At 36.2% G+C, this 23,747-nt stretch overlaps 1 protein-coding gene across 3 annotated transcripts in view; it reads right to left on the bottom strand.

Moving 5' to 3' along the window:
• Positions 1-23,502, bottom strand: part of TECRL (trans-2,3-enoyl-CoA reductase like) — a 142,895-nt gene extending 119,393 nt beyond the window's left edge. The window contains exon 1 of one of the 3 annotated variants that reach the window (XM_086407643.1): positions 23,189-23,502. In XM_086407643.1, coding sequence (XP_086263769.1) covers positions 23,189-23,467 — 279 coding nt within the window. In that variant the 5' untranslated portion in view covers positions 23,468-23,502. The remainder of the gene's footprint in view (positions 1-23,188) is intronic. The other 2 variants (XM_086407640.1, XM_086407642.1) reach the window with 2 other exon arrangements.
• Positions 23,503-23,747: the final 245 nt, after the last annotated feature.

The following is a 23,747-nucleotide window of genomic DNA, read 5'->3' as shown; positions in this document are numbered from 1 at the left end:
CGAAGTGATAGGACCGGATGCCATGATCTTCGTTTTCTGAATGTTGAGCTTTAAGCCAACTTTTTCACTCTCCACTTTCACTTTCATCAAGAGGCTTTTTAGTTCCTCTTCACTTTCTGCCATAAGGGTGGTGTCATCTGCATATCTGAGGTTATTGATGTTTCTCCCAGCAATCTTGATTCCAGCTTGTGCTTCTTCCAGCTCAGCATTTCTCATGATGTACTCTTCATATAAGTTAAATAAGCAGGGTGACAATATAGAGCCTTGAAGTACTCCTTTTCCTATTTGGAACCAGTCTGTTGTTCCATGTCCAGTTCTAACTGTTGCTTCCTGACCTGCATATAGGTTTACATATTAGGTTGGTGCAAAAATAATTGCAGTTTTGCATTGTTGAACTTTGCCAATTGACTTTGGAATGCATTCTTAAATAAATGTGGTTATGTTATACATAATTTTAATGTTCATTTCTAGCTTTATGTTTATTTTTGCTATTGACTTATTGCTTGCTGTTTATTTTACATTTATTTAGGCTATGGAAATACTGTTAGACAAAAAACAAATTCTAGTGATTTTTTAATTCGAGTTCAGAATTGGTCATAATGCAGCAGAGACAACTCACTATATCAACAATGCATTTGTCTCAGGAACTGCTAACAAACGTACAGTGCAGTGGTGGTTCAAGAAGTTTTGCAAAGGAGAGGAGAGCCTTGAGGAAGAGGAGTATAGTGGCAGAATACCATAAGTTGATAACAACTAATTGAAATCAATCATAGAAACTGATCCTCTTAGCAACTACACAAGAGGTTGCTGAAGAACTCAGCGTCAAATATTTGATGGTCATTCGGCATTTCAAGCAAACTGGAAAGGTGGAAAAAACTATAGGTGGGTGCCTCATGAGCTAACAGAAAAAAAAAATCGTCATTTTGAAGATTCATCTTCTCTTATTCTATGCAACAATAATGAAACATTTCTCTACCAGATTGTGACTTTCCATGAAAAGTGGATTTTATATGACAACTAGTGAAAACTAGTTCAGTCACTGGACCAAAAAGAAGCTCCAAAGCACTTCCCAAAGCCAAACTTGCACCAAAAAATGTCATGGTCACTGGTGGTCTGCTGGTTTGATCCACTATATCTTTCTGAATCCCGGTGAAACCATTATATCTGAGAAGATACACAATAAATCATTGAGATACACCAAAAACTGCAATGCCACATCAGTCAAAAGAAAGGGCCCACTTCTTCTCCATGACAACACCCAACCACACATCACACAACCAGAGCTTCAAAAGTTGAAAAAATAAGGCTAAAAAGTTTTGTCTCATCCACCATATTCACCTGGCCCTTGCCAAACACTACCACTTCTTCAAGTATCTTGAAACTTTTTGCAGAGAAAATGCTTCCACAACCAGCAGGAGGCAGAAAATGCTTTCCAAGAGTTTGTCAAATCCTAAGGCATGGATTTTTATGCTACAGGAATAAACAAGCTTATGTCTTATTAGCAAAAATGTGTTGATTGTACTGATTCCTGTTTTGATTAATAAAGCCTGAAAAGTGTGCATGTTTTAAACTCTTAAGTAGGTAGAGAATTTATCTTTGCTTTCCTTCCTGAAAACTCCAGAGTTGTCTTTAAAACAGTGTGCCTTCAGTGAAAGCCTGAAAGGTCAATAATGTAAGGCATTTTAGAGGAGAGAATTTCTACTTTAGTAGACTGCCCTTAACTGTTACAGCTAGGCCCAGAATGATCCTTCAGTGTGCTGGAACTGTTAATAAATGGAAGAGACCTCTGAAGCTGCTTTCAATACAAGAAAAAGAAAAATCATCCTTTGAGCCCAACACCTTGTTCTTCCCTCTCCTTTTTTGTTCAGTTGTCAAGTTGTGCCCAACTCTTTGTGACCCCATGGACTGCAACATGTCAGGCTTCCCTGTTTTACACTAACTCCTGGAGTTTGCTCAAATTCATATTCATTGACTCAGTGATGATATCTAATCATCTCATTTTCTGTCATCCTCTTCTGCTTATGCCTTCAATTTTTCCCATCATCAGGGTCTTTCAGCTTACATTTTATTGTATTGGACTATTTACATGTTAATATTCATTACAATGTGGTGAACATCTGAAAAGGAGGAACCATTTTCTGTGGTTTGGTTTGGTGCTTGTTCCTGATGCCTACTACAAGGCCTATCAACAGGAAGATAGGTATTCTTCAGTATTTATGAAGAAAAACAAATAGGGAAAAAGGAAAGCAGGAGAAAAGTGGAAGGCAGGAAATGTTCTTGAATTATACCTCTGAGAGATAGTCTTGTCACTGGAGAAGGGAAAGGCAAACCACTTCTGTATTCTTGCCTTGAGAACCCCAAGAAAAGTATGAAAAGGCCAAAATATAGGACACTGAAAGGTGAATTCCACAGGTTGGTAGGTGCCCAATATGCTACCAGAGATCGGGGGGAAATAACTCCAGAAAGAATGAAGAAACAGAGCCAAAGGAAAAACAACACCCAGTTGTGGGTGTGACTGGTGATGGAAGTAAAGACCAATGCTGTGAAGAGAAATATTGCATAGGAACTTGGAAAGTTAGGTCCATAAATCAAGGCAAATTGAAAGTGGTCAAACAGGATATGGTAAGAGTGAACATCGATATTTAGGAATCAGAGAACTAAAATGGACTGGAATGGGAGAACTTAACTCAGATGACCATTATATCTACTACCATGGGGCAAGATTCCCTTTGAAGAAATGGCATAGCCATCATAGTCAACAAAAGAGTCCAAAATGCAGCACTTAGATCCAATCTCAAAAATGAAAGAATGATCTCTGTTCATTTCCAAGGCAGACCATTCAATATCAGAGTAATTCAAGTCTATGCCCCAAACAGTAATGTTAAAGAAGCGGAAATTGAATGGTTTTATGAAAACCCACAAGACCTTCTAGAACTAACACACAAAAAAGATGTCCTTTTCATTTTAGGGCACTGGAATGCAAAGGTAGGAAGTCCAGAAACACCTGGAGTAATGGACAAATATGGCCAAGCAGTATAGAATGAAGCAGGACAAAGACTAGCAGAAATTTGACATGAGAATTCACTAGTTATAGCAAATACCCTCTTACAACAAAACAAGAGAAGACTCTACCCAGAGACATCATCAGATGGTCAATACTGAAATCAGATTGATTATATTCTTTTCAGCCAAAGATGGAGAAGCTCTATACAGTCAGCAAAAACAAGACCAGAAGCTGACTGTGGCTCAGATCATGAACTCCTTATTGCCAAATTCAGGCTTAAATTGAAGAAAGTAGAAAAAACCACTAGACCATTCAGGTATGACCTAAATCAAATTCCTTATGTTTATATAGTGGAAATGAGAAATAGATTTAAGGGACTAGATCTGATAGAGTGCCTGATGAACTATGGACAGAGGTTTGTGACATTATATAGAAAGCAGGGATCAAGATCACCCCCAGGAAAAAAGAAATGCAAAAATGAAAAAATGGTTGTCAGAGGAGGCCTTACAAATAGCTAAGAAAAAAAGAGAAGTGAAAGGCAAAGGAGAAAAGGAAAGATATACCCATTTGAATGCAGAGTTCCAAAGAATAGCAAGGAAAGATAAGAAAGCCTTCCTTAGTGATCAGTGCAAAGAATTAGAGGGAAGCAATAGAATGGGAAAGACTAGAGATCTCTTCAAGAAAATTAGAGATGCCAAGGAAAAATTTCATGCAAAGATGGGCACAATAAAGGACAGAAATTGTATGGACCTAACAGAAGCAGAAGATATTAAGAGGTGGCAAGAATACAGAGAAGACCTACACAAAAGAGATCCTCATTACCCAGATAATCACAATGAAGAAGAAGTGAAGTAGCTCAGTCATGTCCAACTCTTTGCGACCCCATGGACTGTAGCTTACAAGGCTTCTCTGTGCATGGAATTTTCCAAGCAAGAGTACTGGAGTGGGTTGCTATTTCCTTCTCCAGGAGATCTTCCTGACCCAGGGATTGAACCCAGGTCTCCAGCATTGCAGGCAGATGCTTTACCATCTGAGCCACCAGGGAAGCCCAAGATAGTGTGACCACTAACCTAGAGCCAGGCATCCTGGAATGTGAAGTCAAGTGAGCCTTAGGAAACATCACTAAGAACAAAGCTAGTGGAGGTAATGGAATTCCGGATGAACGATTTCAAATCCTAAAACATGATGCTGTAAAAGTGCTTTACTCAATATGCCAGCAAATTTGAAGGAAAAAAAAAAAAAAAACAGTGGCCACAGGACTGGAAGTAGTCAGTTTTCATTCCAATCCCAAAGAAAGGCAGTGACAAAGAATGCTCAGACTACTGCACAATTGCACTCATCTCACAGGCTAGTAAAGTAATACACAAAATTCTCCAAGCCAAGCTTCAATAGTATGTGAACCGTGAACTTCCAAATGTTCAAGCTGCATTTAGAAAAGGCAGAGGAACCAGAGATCAATTTGCCAACATCCATTGAATCACCGAAAAAGCAAGAGTATTCCATAAAACATCTACTTCTGCATCATTCACTAAGTCAAAGCCATTGACTCTGTGTATCACAACAAACTGTGGTAAATTCTGAAAGAGATGGGAATACCAGATCACCTGACCTGCATCCTGAATAATCTGTATGCAGGACAAGAAGCAATAGTTAGAACTGGACATGGAACAATAGACTGGTTCCAAATCGGGAAAGGAATATGTCAAAGCTGTATATTGTCACCCGGCTTGTTTAACTTATGTGCAGAGTACATCATGAGAAATGCTGGACTGGTTGAAACACAAGCTTGAATCAAGATTTCCAGGAGACATATCAATAACCTCAATGGACACAAGTTTGAATAACCTCCAGGAGTTGGTGATGGACAGGGAGGGCTGATGTGTTGCAGTCCATGGTGTCACAAAAACTGGACATGACTGAGTGACGGAACTGAAGATATCTTTGTAGGTATCTGAATAGTAGTCAACCGAAACATTTTAAAGGTAGTATCATCTTCAAATAATGATCACCTCCAAACTTTTGAGCTCTTTTCATGTAGCCATTCAAATAGCAGCATTTTTATACAAGAAAGAAAGATACAATATGCTGTACTGTGCTTAGCTCAGTCACTTCAGTCCTGTCTGATTCTTTGTGATCTGATAGACTGTAGTCTGTCAGGCTCCACTGTCCATGTGATTCTTCAGGCAAGAATACTGGAGTGGATTGCCAGGCCCTTCTCCAGATGATCTTCCCAGCTCAGGGACTGAACCTGAGTCTCTTGTGTCTTCTGCATTGCAGACAGATTCTTTACTCACTGAGCTATCTGGGAAGATGCATTGTAAATATACATAAATATAAATCACATGTTTATGTATAATTTAGGACTATGTGGAGCTTAGAATCTGCCACTATACAAATTTTAGCAAAAATATAAATTCCATCTCTCCTTTTACTTACAATGCAAACTGAAGACCCCCAGGAAGTACAAACATGCACCAAAAACTTGTATCAGAAAGATAATACAAATCTTAATATAATATAAAAATCAGTTTTCACTTCCTACAATATTGTCCCTTCAGTCTTCTCTACCTTAAGCCTTTCAGTTCAGTTCAGTCACTCAGTCATGTCTTTGTGACCCCTGGACTGCAGCACACTAGGTTTCCTTGTCCATCACCAACTCCCAGAGTATGCTCAAACTCATGTCCATCAAAACAGTGATGCCATGCAAACATCTTATCCTGGGTCATCCCCTTCTCCTCCTGCCTTCAATTTTTCCCAGCATCAGGTTTTTCAAATGAGTCAGTTCTTCATGTCAGGTGGCCAAAGTATTTGAGTTTCAGCTTCAGCATCAGTCCTTCCAATGAACATTCAGGACTGATTTCCTTTAGGGTTAACTGGTTTGATTTCATTGCAATCCAAGGGACTCTCAAGGGTCTTCTCTGACACCACAGTTCAAAAGCATCAATTCTTTGGTGATCAGCTTTCTTATAGTCCAACTTTCACATCCATACATGACTACTGGAAAAACCATAGCCTTGACTAGATGGACCTTTTTCGACAAAGTAATGTCTCTGCTTTTTAATCTGCTGTCTAGTTTGGTCATAACATTTCTTCCAAGGAACAAGTGTCTATTAATTTCATGGCTCCAGTCACCATCTGCAGTGATTATGGAGATCCCAAAAATAAAATCTTTCACTGTTTCCAATGTTTCCCTATCTATTTGCCACAAAGTGATGGGACCGGATGCCATGATCTTCTTTTTTTGAATGTTGAGTTTTAAGTCATCTTTTTCATTCTCCTCTTTAACCTTCATCAAGAAGCTCTTTACTTCTTCACTTTCCACCATCAGGGTGGTGTCATCTGGGTATCTGAGGTTATTGATATTTCTCCCACAATCTTGATTCTAGCTTGTGCTTCATCCAACCTGGCATTTCTCATGATGTACTCTGCATATAAGTTAAACAAGCAGGATGGCAATATACAGCATCGACGTACTCCTTTCCCAATGTGGAACCAGTCTGTTCCATGCCTGGTTTTAAATGTTCCTTCTTGACCTACATACAGATTTTTCAGGAGGCAGGTAAGATGGTCTGGTATTCCCATCTCTTGAAGAATTTTCCACAGTTTCTCACGATCCACAGAGTCAAAGGCTTTGGAGTAATCAATAAAGCAGAAGTAGATGTTTTTCTGGTATTCTCTTGATTTTTTTGAGGATTCAAAGGATGTTGGAAGGGTGATCTCTGGTTCTTCTGCCTTTTCTAAATGCAGCTTGAAAATCTGGAATTTCATGATTCACGTACTGTTGAAGCCTTTAGCCTTAATTACCTTAAGCCTTTAGATAATTTAAAATATATTTTAAATTAAGCCTTTAGATAATTTAAAATACATTGTAAAAATAGAATGCTCCCACAGAGTATACTGTATTGGTGTTTTTCTTTCTGGCTTACTTCCAAGTCACCAGTTCAGGTTCGATGCACGATACTGGATGCTTGGGGCTGGTGCACTGGGACGACCCAGAGGGATAGTATGGGGAGGGAGGAGGGAGGAGGGAGGAGGGTTCAGGATCGGGAACACGTGTATACCTGTGGTGGATTCATGTTGATATTTGGCAAAACCAATACAATATTGTAAAGTTAAAAAATAAAATAAATTTAAAAATAAATAAGTAAAAATAGAATGCTCATTTATTAATGTTTCCTTAAATTATCGTTCATTTTTAAAATATTTTTGGTATAATGGATAGTTACAGGAAAGAAAGTTGTCACTAGATAACTTTGAGCACTGAGGTCAGTAAAAGGAACAATTAAATCTGTTATATTTAAGTAACATTAAGATCACAGCAACAAGTCAGTTAATGATTTTGACAGTTACTTTTCAAGCTACTACAAGTATAATAAAATGTTAATCTGAACAAGGTACATACTTAGAATTCAATTTCCTTTAATTTCTTTGAAAAAAAAATAAAAGCCTAAAAAATCACATAAAAATATTTCACAGAAATACATTTTGTAAACACAGGCTTTATCTATTTTGTTTGAACTGTTAGAATATGAAAGAACCAAAAATTGCTTCACTGTGAACTTTCTGATAATTACTACAGCATGCACATTTTCAGATTTTGTTGACTTTAGCTAAGTCACTCCATCATTTTGTTGCCTGGTCTTGTGTATTGTTTGACAAAGCAGACTGCAGTAACCTTAAACTTACCCGTCAGCCATTTGGATGCCCTCAGTAACAACCCTCAAAGTCACAAGTTTTAAGTTTCTGATGTGACTTCCCTACAGCTCCTCTGATCACAGTCTCACCTACCTGCTAAGCCCTCCTCCTATGTGCTCCTTAGATAAGTTCCCCACAGGTTTTTCCAAAGCCCCACTATTTTGGTTTGAATGGACCGATCTGGCTTTAGTGTAGAAACCCCAAATTACTCCATTCATGGACCATAATGAAGGCATGTGCCCATGTCCTGTCTCTCTTTCATTGTACTCTGCAGTGTAGTCCCTTGAGGCCTGCTGGATCCTTCTTCAAGGGGCTGTGAATACTAAACTCTATTTCAGTTTCCCTCCTGGTCTGTTGAAACTTAACTTACCATCTGGCACCATGTGCTCCACATAACTAGTGTTAATTTGACAAATTAATAACATATTTACATCTAGAGAGATTGCCTTGATTCATTACAAATCCAAATAATAGAATCCCAGTGAAACAGCATTAAACTGAAATAAAATGGTAATAATATATTCCTTTCACTTGTAATATCACATTCTACTCTATTGAAACTGGATGCATATTTTTGTTTAACCTGTGTGGGCTGTACTACATTTGATAGAAACCACTGTATGTTCACTGAAAAATTATTATATTTTGTTATATGAATGGTATTCAGTAAAGATTAAATTAGAAATTATATGTGTGTGTGTGTGTATATATATATATATATATATTGCTTAAAGGTTCAAGTGTAACCTAAAGATGGGCCCAATGATTTATATTTATTTGAACTGTTTTATACTTATACCTCAAACTTGGGGAATACACATACATACATACTTTTCTTTCAATATAAACCTGTTGTTAAGCCTTCCTTTATTTTATGGGTTTTAGTATATTTAACTGATTTGAGAATTCTCATAGTACTAAATTTGTAAATTTCTAAATTTTTTTAGCTGTGTCCTATTTTATTCAAGGCACTGAGCCATAGCCATTTCCTTCGGGAAATTCCTCATGGAAGGTGATATATGTTCAGGTGCCTCCAATCAGATAACTTGTATCAGTTAAGTATAAGGGAAAAGAAACAAGGCCATTGCCCAATGTCACAAACCAGTTACATGTGAGAGGTGGCTGAGTATCCTCAAAGCCTAAGCAGATCCCCTGATGTCAATTTATCTCCCATGTTTGTCCTTAACAGGTTGAGAAAATATTTACTCCTCAGTTTTACTGCACTCTCTGTTTTCAGTCTTTCTACTTTTCAGTCTATCTTTCACAAGGTTGCCGGATTTAATTTTCCAGTTGGCAGATCTGAAAACATTATCCCTCTGGTTTGAAAGAGAATAAGAAGTCCAGATGCCTTGCAAGGCATGTAGGCCTCCACCCATACCATCAGTCCCACCCACACCATCTGCTCTGCTGCTGCTGCTAAGTCGCTTCAGTCGTGTCCAACTCTGTGTGATCCCACAGACGGCAGCCCACCAGGTTCTACCATCCCTGGGATTCTCCAGGCAAGAACACTGGAGTGGGTTGCCATTTCCTTCTCCAACACGTGAAAGTGAAAAGTGAAAGTGAAGTCACTCAGTCATGCCTGACTCTTCGTGACCCCATGGACTGCAGCCCACCAGGCTCCTCCGTCCATAGGATTTTCCAGGCAAGAGTACTGGAGTAGGGTGCCATTGTCTTCTCTGACACCATCTACTGTTTGTTTTCTCAATTCACTCCTTTTTGCAGCATCACACCATGAACTTAATTATATAGGGCCAGAAATCTTGCTTATTACTTTGCTGTCTATTTGCCTTTCTAATGCTAAGTATTCTTCTGAGAGGATGTTCTTTCTACCCTACATATGTGAATGTATTATACTATACCTATTTAAAAAAAATATTTTTGAGTCCCTCCTTCCAATGAATTCAGTTTTCTTATCCTCACCCACTAAACATCCCTCTGATGAGAAGTATTCTTTTCTCAGCTTTCTTAGTATAATTTGGGCTAAACTCTCCTATGCTTTTAGTCATATTATAATTTGTTTTAAAATGTCTAGTCTCTCTCATTCTTATCAGAATAAAGAAATGTGTCTAATTTTCAACCCCATGTAACTAACCTAAAATACAGTAGCCACTCATAAAGTAACTTTGTCTAATTTAAATAACAAAGTAGCCATAACCCTCTCACCTCTACACATCTTACTAAAATATAGTCACCATTTCACAGCTATGTTCTGTAAAGAAAATGTTGTATGTCTATTAAACATATGATTCCAACTATTAAGTTTCTTCATTCAGTCTTGAATTAATAGGAAATAGGTTCTGTTTTGGGAGAAGGCAATGGCACCCCACTCTAGTACTCTTGCCTGGAAATCCCCATGGATGGAGGAGCCTGGTGGGCTGGCAGTCCATAGGGTCGCTAAGAGTCCGACACGACTGAGCGACTTTACATTTACTTTTCACTTTCATGCACTGGGGAAGGAAATGGCAACCCACTCCAGTGTTCTTGCCTGGAGAATCCCAGGGACGGGGGAGCCTGGTGGGCTGCTGTCTATGGGGTCGCACAGAGTCGGACATGACTGAAGCTACTTAGCAGCAGCAGCAGCAGGTTCTGTTTTAATTACACAATATAATTCTCCAAATTTTCTTCCTTAAATGGTTAACATTTCATTTTTCATCTGATCTTTAAATTTCCAAGAGAAATGCAATTCATTTACTTGTATTTGTCTAAAATTTTGTCATTTTAGCCATAAGTTTTGTTCTATACTTACAGCACAAACCTTTGAGAGTTATTATTTTACTTTGCCTTTTAAGAAACTGTGATCTTTGGAAAGAAATCCAGGAAGAACCTAAATATGGCATGTTCTTATTTTGCATCCAAGATACATATATTGTAAAATAGCATTTAGGTGATTTGATCTGCTTGAATGATGGCAGTGTTGAAATGGTCACTTTCATGTCATCTTGTTTAGTGCTTCTCAAACTATGTGGGATAAAGTATCACTTCTGAAAAATTTCTACTTTGCTGTAGACTAATTCATTTGTAAAATAAAATGAAACTAAGTTGCTATAAAATTAAATACTGATATACCAGATACAATCGTCATTTCAAGAAGATTATGTGATTGAGCAAGCACAAAATCAATTTTTCAAATTGTTAAGATAGGTACAAATGCTCAGTCCCAACTACTAGCCTATATAACGTACATAATGGAGATTTCAACTAATTATTACTGGGACAAAGAACACATCTGCTTATAGGATATAATACTGGCACATGAAATGGTTGTTGTCTCAGTTGGACCATGAAGAATGAATGTGAATTAGACATAAGATTGTGACAGTACACTTCAGGAACATGAATCAAATTTGATCAAAAGTGAAACAATGCAAATTACAAGGCTCTTTTGGGATAGCTGAGTAGTATAGAATATTGAAACATGGAGTAATAAAGAAAAGGTAGAAGATAATTCCAAGTATGTGAATTGAAATAAATAAGAGTATAAAGTTGAATAATAGAGTTAGGACAAGTACATTTTTCAAGAGCCTCTCCCCCCGTCCCCAACCTACAAAGGAAGGGCCTTTCAGGAAACTCAAATTTTTATTCTGCATTTCTTGGCAGTCCCATTCCAGACTAGATTCCCCCCAAGTTATTGTATCTAAAGTGGTCTCATTAAATTCAGCAATTAATACTGCAACCTTTAATATATGGGACACTCACAGCATTCCTCTGTTTTACTTAGCTGCATTTGACTCTACTGATCTCTAATCAATTTTTTTCTCAAATCAATTTTTTTCTTAGTCTTCTGTTATATAACATTTGACATATTTCTTCTAATACTCTGGAGCCTTCTCTTCATTTATATCTTTATTTAAAATCTTCTTCATCTCTTTATTTAAAATCTTTACATTTTGGAATTTCTTAGTTTTCTACAGTTGATTCATTTCCCTTCCAATCAATCACATTGTTCTTTCTTAATTTTATCTTCTCTACTCAAAAGGCCTCAAAGACTACCTATATGATTCTAATCCTCAAGTTAATATATTTCACCTGGACCACTGTCCTGAGTTCTACATCTTCAAACGCAACTGCTTACTGGTTATCTCCCAAAGATCTCCAATTTAAAATGTACAAACTTTTAATATCATGTAGGAAACGAGTTGCCAGTCCAGGTTCCATGCACGATGCTGGATGCTTGGGGCTGGTGCACTGGGACGGCCCAGAGGGATGGTATGGGGAGGGAGGAGGGAGGAGGGTTCGGGACGGGGAACACATGTATACCTGTGGCGGATTCATTTTGATATTTGGCAAAACTAATACAATTATGTAAAGTTTAAAAATAAAATAAAATTAGAAAAAAAAAAGAAAATGTACAAACTTGAGTGTTTGCTTCCTCCCTTACTCTCAACTAGTCTGAAAAATAATAAGAAAGCAAACTAATAGCAAACATAAAAATCCACAACAAACATTTGATCAGTTCAGTCACTCAGTTGTGTTCTATACTTTGTGACCCCATGGACTGCAGCCCACCAGGCTTCCCTGTCCATCACCAACTCCCAGAGCATGCTCAAACTCATGTCCATCCAGTCAGTGATGCAATCCAATCATCTCATCCTCTGTCATCCTCTTCTCCTCCTGCCTTCAGTCTTTCCAAACATCAGGGTCTTTTCCAATGAATCAGTTATTCACATTAGGTAGCCAAAGTATTGGAGCTTCAGCTGATGAGTCATTATAATGCAAACTGAAGACCCCCAGGAAGTACAAACTGATGAGTCCTTCCAGTGAAAACCCAGGAATGATTTCCATTAGATTTGACTGGTGGGACTTTCAAGAGTCTTCTCCAACACCACAGTTCAAAAGCATCAGTTCTTCAGTGTCCAGCTTTTTTATAGTCCAACTCTCACATCCATACATGATTACTGGAAAAATTTTAACTTGGACTAGATGGACCTTTGTAGGCAAAGTAATGTCTCTGTTTTTTAATATGCTGTGTAGGTTCATCAGAGCTTTTCTTCCAAGGAGCAAGTGTCTTTTATTTTTTTTTCTTTTATAAGATAATGTTTATTAACTTCATAACGTTGGTGTGAAAAAAGTGTTTTTGATAAAATTATTAGTCATAATGTAAATATTAATCTGTTACACTTGGGGCAAGTGTCTTTTAATTTCACAGCTGCAGTCACCATCTGCAGTGATTTTGGAGTCCAAGAAAATAAAATCTGTCACTGTGTCAATTATTTCCCATCTATTTGCCATGAATGATGGGACTTGATGCCATGATCTTTGTTTTTTTGAAAGTTGAGTTTTAAGCCAGCTTTTTCACTCTCCCCTTTCACTTCATCAAAAGACTCTTTAGTTTCTCTTAGATTTCTGCCATAAGGGGGGTGTCATCTGAATATCTGAGCTTATTGATATTTCTCTCCCACAATCTGTGTTCCAGCTGTGCTTCATCCAGTCCACCATTTCTCATGAAGTACTCTTCATATAAGTTAAATAAACAGGGTAACAATATACATTCTTGATATACTCCTTTCCCTATTTGGAACCAGTCTGTAGTTCCATGTCCAATTCTAACTGTTGCTTCTTGACCTGCATAGAGATTTTTCAGTAGGCAGGTAAAGTGGTCTGGTATTCCCATCTCTTGAAGAATTTTAAACAGTTTATTGTGATGTACACAGTCATAGGCTTTGGTATCATCAGTAAAGCAGAAGTAGATGTTTTTCTGGGGAGGAGGCACTGGCTACCCACTCCAGTACTCTTGCCTGGAAACTCCCATGGATGGAGAAGCCTGATGGGCTTGCAGTCCATGGGGTCGCTAAGAGTCAGACATGACTGAGCAACTTCACTTTCACTTTTCACTTTCATGCATTGGAGAAGGATGGCAACCCACTCCAGTGTTCTTGCCTGGAGAATCCCAGGGACGGGGGAGCCTGGTGGGCTGCCATCTATGGGGTTGCACAGAGTCGGACACGACTGACGTGACTTTGCAGCAGATGTTTTTCTGGAACTTTCTTGCTTTTTCAATGATTCTAGCAGATGTTGGCAATTTGAGCTCTGGTTCCTCTGCTTGTTGTAAATCTAGCTTGAACATCTGCAAGTTCTTTGTTCAAGTACTGTTGAAGCCTGGCTTGGAGAGTTTTGAGCATTACTTTGCTAGTGTGTGAGATGAGTGCTTTTGTGAGGTTGTTTGAATATTCTTTGGCATTGCCCTTCGTTGGGATTGGAATAAAAACTGACCTTTTCCAGTCCTGTGGCCACTGCTGCATTTTCCAAATTTGATGGCATATTGAGTGCAGCAGTTTCACAGCATCATCTTTTAGCATTTGAAATAGCTCAACTGGAATTCCATCACCTCCAGTTGCATTCTTCCTAGTGATGTTTCCTAATGCCCACGTGACTTCGCGTTCAAGAATGTCTGGCTCTACGTGAGAGATCACACTATTGTGATTATCTGGGTCATGACAATCTTTTTTGTATACTTCTTCTATGTATCCTTGCCACCCCTTCTTAATATCTTCTGCATCTGCTAGATCCATACAGTTTCTGTCCTTTACTGTGCCCATCTTTGCATGAAATATTCCCTTGGTATCTGTAATTTTCTTGAAGAGATTTCTAGTCTTTCCCATTCTATTGTTTCCCTCTATTTCTTTGCACTGATTACTGAGGAAGGCTTTCTTATCTCTCCTTGCTATTCTCTGGAACTCTGCATTCAAATGGGTATATATTTCCTTTTCTCCTTGCCTTTAACATCTCTTCTTTTCTCAGCTATTTCCAAGGCCTCCTCAGACAACTACTTTGCCTTTTTGCATTTCTTTTTCTTGGGGATGGTCTTGATCACTGCCTCCTCTACAATGTCATGGACCTCCATCCATAGTTCTTCCAGCACTCCATCAGAGCTAAACCCTTGAATCTATTTGTTTCTTCCACTGTATTATCATAAGGGATTTTCATCTTCAGGATCTTCAGTTGCTCAAACATCATTTTAGCATCATATCTACACCCTTCCTGTCCCTCATTCTTGACAACCAAACAACATGTACTATTGTTTCTACCTCCTAAGTGTCTATCTTATCCTCCTACTTCTCTTCATCTTATTCACTATCTGGGCCACACATAAACACCATTTCTCCAGGAAGACTTTTCTTGTGCAACAGACCAAGTAATCTTCCTATGTTTACCACCCCAAATTACCTTGTTTTCCCTCTCACATTGTATATATTTTTGCATGTAAAATTACTTTTACAGTGTTCATCTTCCATAGGAGAGAATTAAATCAATGAAATTAGGAATTGTATCTGTTTGTGTTAATGCATTATCTCGAAAAGGTAATAGAACAGTGGACAATATATCAATAAAATATCTTTTAAATCGATAGATACTTGATTGTGATACTATAAAATGTCAAAATACAGAGTAAGAGAATGACTGAATCAGGTAAATTTCAACCATTTTATTTCTAGAGGCATCCTCTAAAACCTAATCATCTATGTTTATTTTCTAAATGGAGTATCATGACCTCATGTATTAGGAAATAAAAATGACATCTTAGCCTTACTGTAAACAGTGATAAAAATGGAAAATTGAAATGTGTAGACATAAATTAGTTAAATATTTACAACAGTGTATATTAGTTTTGTAAATGTCATTCATTAATAGTTTTCTAGAATACATTATTTTTTTTTCTCTACTATTAAAGTGACAGGAATTGCTTGTACATCTATTGGCATCTCCATGGTATAACATAGTATAAGTAAGTATGCATATTATTTGGAATATGCAGGTGGGATACAGACTTCTAGGAATTGATTCTGCATAGATGGGACCCTGTGACTATGCTTTCTAATTCTAATGCTTCCTAATCAGTCGTGTCCGACTCTTTGCAGTCCCATGGACTATACAGTCCATGGAATTCTCCAGGCCAGAATACTGGAGTGGGTAGCCTTTTCCTTTCCCAGGGGATCTTCCCAACCCCGGGATCGAACCCAGGTCTCCCACATTGTAGGTGAATTTCTTATCAGCTGAGCCACAATGGAAGCCCAAGAATACTGGAGTGGGTAGCCTATCCCTTCTCCAGCAAATCTTCCTGACCCAGGAATCCAACTGGGGTCTCCTGCATTGCAGGCAGAGTCTTTACCAACTGAGCTATCAGGGAAGCCCTTACTAATCATTTCAGAAAGGAATAATAATAACTATCACTGAAATGCCTAAATTTTTACAGTCATAATAAAAAATTATCAGTTTAAATATTTTTCCATTTCAGTGGAATAACATTTTAAAATGTATCACCACTATCTAAAATAATGTTCATTTGCATACAAATAACCGTGTGACAAACATGGTACAATATTTTTCATAGAAGTATAAAATCCACAGATACTCCTGGAAGATAGATGTTTACCTTACTTTGGTTTGATATTTATCCTACTCGGAAAACCAACAATCAGAATAGTTAAGCAATATGTTAAGGTGGTAAGACAATGATTTGCAAAGCTCAAATGCAGATACAAACATAACTGACTTCAGGGCATAAATCATTGCACTAAATTATCTCTTCAATAACATTATATATTTGGACTACATGTCATGAACAAACATACAAAATAGGTATACCTTTTCTGAGAGAAATATAAGACAGGGCAGAAAATATTAAACAATGATTATTTTGAAATCAGAATTGCATGCTGCATTATGGAATTCTCAATCATATATAAAAGAAGAGTGGGCACTGGGGATCTCGTGGGTTCATACAAAATGATTATACTAATTACCTTTTCTGGAAGGAACCATTCGTTTCAATTTCTTAATCTTAAAAAATAAGAACTTTTAAAGCACATTTTATCTTTATTATTAGAGGAAAATTTAAATGTTTTTAATTTCTAGGTTTGAATACTAATATTATTTTATGTGTGTGTGTATATATATATATATATATATATATATATATATCTTTACTGCCTGAGCCACCAGGGAAGTCCATAAATATATTTTAATATGCTTAAGAGTCTTTCTTTATGTTAAGTGGAAAGGCAAGTAGACATCCTTGTAAAATAGGACCAATGGCCTGAAACACATTTTACTGGAAGTCAGATGCCTCAATCATGAAATTGAATAGAAAATGAGGATTTTGGCTAGTAAAGGTCAATAATTTTCCACATAATAGTGTATGGTAGTTAAGAACAAGCCACAGAATGTATATTGGCCAGATTCAAAGTTTGGTTCTAAAACACACTAAATTCTTCTTTTCAACTCCCTGTGCCAATTTTTCTTCTTCTATACAGGGGAAGAAGATTAATAATATCTAGATACTTTTCTAGAAAAAGATAATAAGGGACATATATATTGGACTATATCCAAGGAAAAAGAGAAAAAAAAAAAGCAGGCCAAATTTATATTAAAATATGGTGTATTTTAGTTCAAAAGTCATAAACTTTCAATTATATGATGCCACATCATAAGAAATAGAATGGAGGGGATAAAGTGGAGAGGAGAAAAAAGAGAACAGGGATGTGAAGAAGAGACTGAAAAAATAGAGGAGAAAAGAGGAATAGAAAACAAGAGAAGGAGAAAGAAGAGTTGGAATGGAAGAACAGGAAGATATTTGTATTTGCATATGCATGAAATTCTGAAAACTGCCATTAGACCATTTTAAGACAAGTGTCATTCTCATTTTACAGATTAGAAAATTAAGGCACACATATGCTAAATTACATGTCCAAGATAAAATATTTAAAGTGGCAAGGTCAGACATTAAGAATTCTCAAATTTTCTAACTTAAGTATTAGTATTTTCTAGGTTTGAATACTAGGTTTGAATACTAACTAATGTTATTTTATGTATATATGTGTGTGTGTGTGTGTGTATATATATATATATATATATATATATATATATATATATATCTTTACTGCCTGAGCCACCAGGGAAGCCCATAAATATGGGCTTCAATTTTTGTGAAATCTTACTAGCCTATTATTTTCTCCACAGTTTTCTAGTGAACACTGGTATTTTTGCCTTTAAAAGAATTGGAGAATTACTGAGGATTCTATTCATAAGAAGTCTTTAAAAAGTTTTTGACAATTTTTTCATAGAGTATACAAAATAAAAGATAGAGGTCTCTTGAGGTCAAGTTCCTTGGAGAAAAGATTAAAGAAAAAAGAATGTGATGATATTGGAAATGTTAACGAGCTTAGCTTTTTAGAGTTCTTTCCATGCTCTTGAATCATTCACTTGTCACCAGATAAGCTTCTGACATTTTAAAAAATAGAAGTGAGATGGAAATAGTTAGCAACTAGAAATTACTCATTGTTAATTTTAAAAAATGTACTTTTCATATGTATTTTTAATGTTCCAAAAATACTTAAAATGATATTTAACAATATTTTTTAAATCTTCTCACTTTTATCAGTCTTCATTGTCATACTTGGCTTCCTAAGTGGTGCTAGTGGTAAACAGCCTGCCTCCCAGTGAAGGAGATATAAAAGACACATGTTCAATCCTTGGGTCGGAAAGATGCCCTGGAGGAGGGCATAGCAACCCACTCCAGTATTCTCGAAAATCCCTTGGATAAAGGAGTCTGTAGGGCTACAGTCCACAGGGTCACAAAGAGTTGGACACAATTGAAGTGACTTATTGTGTGTGTGCGCGCATGTGCGCGCACACACACACACACACACACGCAAATAGTCATACTGGGCTTTTCCGGTGGCTCAGTGGTAAAGAATCCGCCTGCCAGTTCAGAAAACCCAGGTTCGATCCCTGAGTCAGGAAGATACCCTGGAGAAGAAAGTGGCAACCCAATCCAGTATTTTCATCTGGAAAATCATGGACAGAGGAGCCTGATGGGCTATAGCACATGGGGTTGCATGTGCTATAAAAAAAAAAAAAAAAAGAGTCGGATAGGACTTAGCCACTAAAGAACAAGAAGATACTCATATTATCTGCAGTTTAATTATTCATGGGAAATAACTATACCAATTAAATATTCCCATACACATTGCCTTTTTATGAAAGGCTTATTAGCTTCTGTAATAAGAACATGACTATTTGTTAGTAAATTATACACAATACAAAGTTAAATTCTATATATCTTTTTGGGAGCAAGCCAAGAGTAATTTGGGCATTCAATGAAATGATTTAATTAAATGTTTTTCTATAAATATATTTACATTTATTTGATTTGTAGTTAGATTTAAGTAAGTGTTATTCACTCAGTCGTGCCCAACTCTTTACAACCCCATGAACTGCAGCTCACCAGGCTCCTCTGTCCATGAGATTTTCCAGGCAAGGATACTGGAGTGGGTTGCCATTTCCTTCTCCAGGGGATCTTCCCAACCCAGGGATAGAATCCAGGTCTCCTGCATTGCAGGCAGATTCTTTACCAACTGAGCTAAAAGAGAAGCCCAAATTAGATTTAGAAAATAGTAAAAAAAAGCAGTATTTTTAAATATCATACTCCTCCATCCCAAAACTACCACTGCTAAACATGAGTGCATTATCAAATCCACATATCTCTTGAACAGGCATTGAGTTATTCAATAAATAATTGAATAAAGTGCTTTCTTTGGACCAAGCACTGTTTTAAGTGTTAGAGACACAGGAGTGAAGGAAAAAAAAAAAAAAAACAAATCCTTGACTTTGTGAAGCTAGCATAATAGGGTTAAGCCTAATAATAAACAAAATGAAAAAAGGAAAATAAACAATATGTTAGATAGTAATAGGTTTTAGTAAAGAAGTAGAACAGGGAAGGGTAATGAAGAACAATGGCAGACTTTGCAGTTTTAAGTAGGTAGTCAGGAAAGGCCCCAAGGAAAAAGTGACAGGAAGTAAAGACCCAAAGGAACACACTGACTAGTTATGAGTGGGGAATGGTGTTCTCTGACATGATTTAACAGTCTAGTTTTGGTTGCTATGTAGAGTATATATTGAATGTGCTAAGGACAGAGCAGAGGAAAGATTTAGCAGTGCTGGTGGGAGAGGCGGTGAAAATTTGTCAGTCTGGATATATTTGAAAGTATCATGAAGAGGATGGATTGTATGTGGGCTGTGAGATGAAGAGACCAGTCATGATGCCTCCAAGTGTTTGGCTTGACCTATTTGAAGTGTGTAGTTGCTACTTGTTGATTTAGAAAACTCTGTGGAAAAATTTTCAGGGAAGACCAAATGCTCAGTTTTAGATACTTCAGTTTGAGATGCCTAGTAAAGATCCAAATAGCTGTATAGAGAGACAGATGAATAAATAGCTACATAGATACATACATACATATATACATACATAGGAAGATAGACACAAAGATAATTGGATTTGCATTTCAGGGGAAAAGATAAGCTATGATTACATGTTTATGAGTCATCAATAGACAGATGATATTTAAAGCTATAGCACTCCATAGGTAAATGATTAAACATGGAGAAAAGTCCTGATGACTGAGTTGGTGACAGTCCACATCTAATAAGTCAGTTAATAAAGAAGCAGCAAGAGAAAAGGAAGAAGTCAGCAACATTGTTTTTTTTTAAAATGCATGTGTGTTTTCCTGGAACTCAAGTATCAAACATATTTTATGGAGGATGATGTACTTAACAGTGGCAAACGGTATCCATATACTGAGTAAGTGAAGCATGAGAATTGACCTTTGGATTTAGTGAGGTATTTATCACTGCCTCACTGGCAAACCTCAGCAAGTTCATGTTCTGAGAAGTGATGGAGGCAAATGCCTGAACGCAGTGGGTTTAAAATAGAATGAAAGAGGAAAATGTGGACAGACATCATGACCACGATAAAAGTAATGAGAAAAATGAGATAGAAACTTGAGAGGATAATAGAAGGATTTGTTTCCTGGGGTGTTTGTGTTTGTGTGTATGAATAAAAGAATGTGATTCAATATGTTTTCTTTAATCCAAAGAATTCCTTTAATATTTTTGTCTTATGAATATCTTGAGCAAAAATTTTTTGCCCATTCCTCAGTTAAAGTTGTATTGGCTAGATGCAACAAAATTTCTACTAGAGTTCAGCACATATTACTAAATACATACATCCTATGCATATTTGAAAATTCATATATAACATATTATAACAAATCTTCTCAATAGGTAACTTTCAAGTGTTTCATCACTTATTTTTTCTTGGATTTGTAGGCATATTAAGTTTCTCCCTCCAAATAATTATTAAGCTAAAAAAAATTTCTTTTCCCTATTATGTTCAAGACACTATGCTAAATGTGTTACATATCTTATTCTTACTCTTCACCATAGGCTTATAAAATAGATTTCATTAACCTATGTTCAAAATAAGAGTCCTGGTGATAAGCACTTCAATGGTTTTCCTGAGTGTTTGATAGATATGACTGATGTAGTAGGTATTTGGTCCCAGTATACTTGTTCCAAAATATATGACCTTTAACTTTTACTACTTTATAACTTTTATTACACTTACTGAAAGACAGAGACCAAATTTAAGTAACACGGTTTTCATATACTAGGTAGAGCCAAGTATAATGACAGGCAATTAACATGACCTACTATTAATATAGCTGTTAATTTGTTCAAGAAAAAACTGTGTGAGACAACAAACACTATTTTTTCATGTTTACAATCATAAAGCAAAGCAGCAAACTAATCCAGATTTTTTTCTTTTATATGTCTTGCCATCATTATGAGACAATTTACCAAATTGCAAAACTAGTACAAGACAAAACGAAGCCCATTGTTCTGACAAGTCAATGATTTGGATGCAGCAAGTTACACATCAGATGGTGTTGATTGTGCAGTAAAGGCCGTGAGGAATCCCAAATTAATCCTGTAGCTAGCCTAATGAATTTCCCTAAAGATTTGCCATTGGAGATGCAATTACTGGGTCTCTTAGAGTTCAGATGTGAGATTCTGAAAACAAATCTTTATCTGAAAAGAATATTGGTTTTCTGTATGCTTAAATTTTGTGCAGTTTAATTAATACCTAAAAATGCAAGCCCTGTGTCTTAAAAATCTCAATAATAGGAAATTTAAATGTAGTAGGGAAATAATTAGGAGCTCAACATTTTCTCATTTAAAATGAATTTCATGTCAAAGTTTAGACACATATCAGAAAAGACACAATAACATCTCATTTTAGAATCATGTTCTTTGGAAATCGTTGGCCAATATAATATCTATTCCATTTATTGTTTTATTCTACCTTAATTTTATTATATTTTCCTTGTAAGTTTTCAATTTTCAGTAGTGAGAACCTACAAACATCAACAACTTCTAGATAGTAGTTTTACCTTTAAAATTTATCCTACTACAGTATAATATAAAAAAATCACACATTTTACTGAAATACTTAAATTGTAACATGCCTGAAGTTTGTAAGTTAAAAATATATTATACATAATGCATATTTATAATTTATACATGACTCTAGTGGTACTATAGAGAAATAATATGATTCAGAGTTCTGAAGTAAAGGTTTTCAATTTCATACATTCCACATATGACCTGCATGAACTTGTAAAAGTTCTCTCTTTCATTTCCACCTGTAAATAAAAGTATTTTCCAACTAATGGACTGGTCACAATGTTTAATTACTATAAGAAGGTATATATCATATTCTTGGCAGTTAAAAACAAGTAAATAGTTTCTTCTCTTTTCCTCTTATCTAGAAACATAGCTAGAGCATAGATAAATGGAATCAGTGATTGAATTTTCATTTTAGAAAAATAGCAAAATACTTATTCAACATGTCTTTAGAGCAAAATAAATAAATGTTTTATTAAAATGTCAGTCTTTCCCATAATAAACTGAAGTACTCATGTTTTTTATCAAACTTTAGAAAAACTAAAAATGATTGGAAGATTGCACATACACATCTATCTACAACGCACATATATATTTGTGTATTATTTTTCTAACCTGGTAAGTATATATCTTATCTTTCCTTAGTGAAACATCAGTGATATGAGTGTAGATGAATGATATATTAAGCAAGACATTCTTCTTAGGAACTCAGACTCTGTAGTTTTAAACAGTAATTTAAGTTCCTAAACACTGTAACACTGTAGACAATTAAATCAATTCTAAACAATTTTCAAATGGCTAGATTTTATCCCATATGTTACATATTATTTTAATAAATTTAGTGCCTTTTGCCTGCTGTTTTCTAAAAGCACTATTAAAACTATGGACATTTGAATATGCAAGGAAGTGCTTGAAGAGAAAACCCTAGGCAAATGTCATGTAGGCTGAGAAGGTGAGCACTGAAATTTCACCTCCTGACAATGGCCCCAATATTAGGAAGAAAATCGGAACCTAATAATTATTAGCTACCCTTTAAATTGAATATGAAAGATGCATTGGGTATCTTTTATAGAAACAAAGTATGCAAAACATACTTTAAAGTACATGCTAAAGTATCCACCCTACACATCATAAAATTGGTATGAAAACCCAAAAATATATTTTGGTATAGTCTTTTTCAGCATCAATCAGCTGATCAATAATCTTTGAGGCAGAAAAGAGAAATTCAAATAAATAAATAAAACTCACCTTGTCCACAATACATATCTGCTTTTTGGTTTGAGCATCAAGTATTTCAATCTCAAAGTGAGTAGTTTTTGAATGTTTAACTGCTGACGTTGATTTTAGAGGGCCTGCTGAGAGTATAAATTGCGACAAAAAATGAAAATTTTTCATGTCATCCTTCAGTATGGACCGTGTAGCTCCTCGAGAAATCAACTCTCTCCTGCGTTCTGAAGCAAGAGACTTGTGCCTTTTGAACATTCTGCAAACTACCAGGAGAAGCTGCCTTGTCAACAGGAGACACATGCAAGTGTGCTCCCTTTGAACAACTTAAATACTGCTGGTGAAACCTGGAAAGGTCAAGTGGCATGCCATTCCAAGAGTTCAGTTTTATTTAGCAGCCTTGAAAACAATGACTGATCTCTTTCTATATATAACACACTATTGTGAATTGCTGCAGTGTAGATTACTAGCGTTCAAATTATTTCTTGCTTTTTCCTTTTATCTCAGGTTCTTAATATGGCCAGTAGTATTGAAATTCCAAAGCAAGAAAGAAATAGACAAGATTTTTTATTATCTCTGGATT

This window comes from Bos grunniens, chromosome 6 (genome assembly GCF_055505025.1).
Source record: "Bos grunniens cultivar Pamir isolate PY7600 chromosome 6, Bosgru_T2T1.0, whole genome shotgun sequence".
Lineage (NCBI taxonomy): Eukaryota > Metazoa > Chordata > Mammalia > Artiodactyla > Bovidae > Bos > Bos grunniens.
Note: the sequence above shows the minus strand (reverse complement) of the source record. Positions and strands in the feature narration are given on the sequence as shown.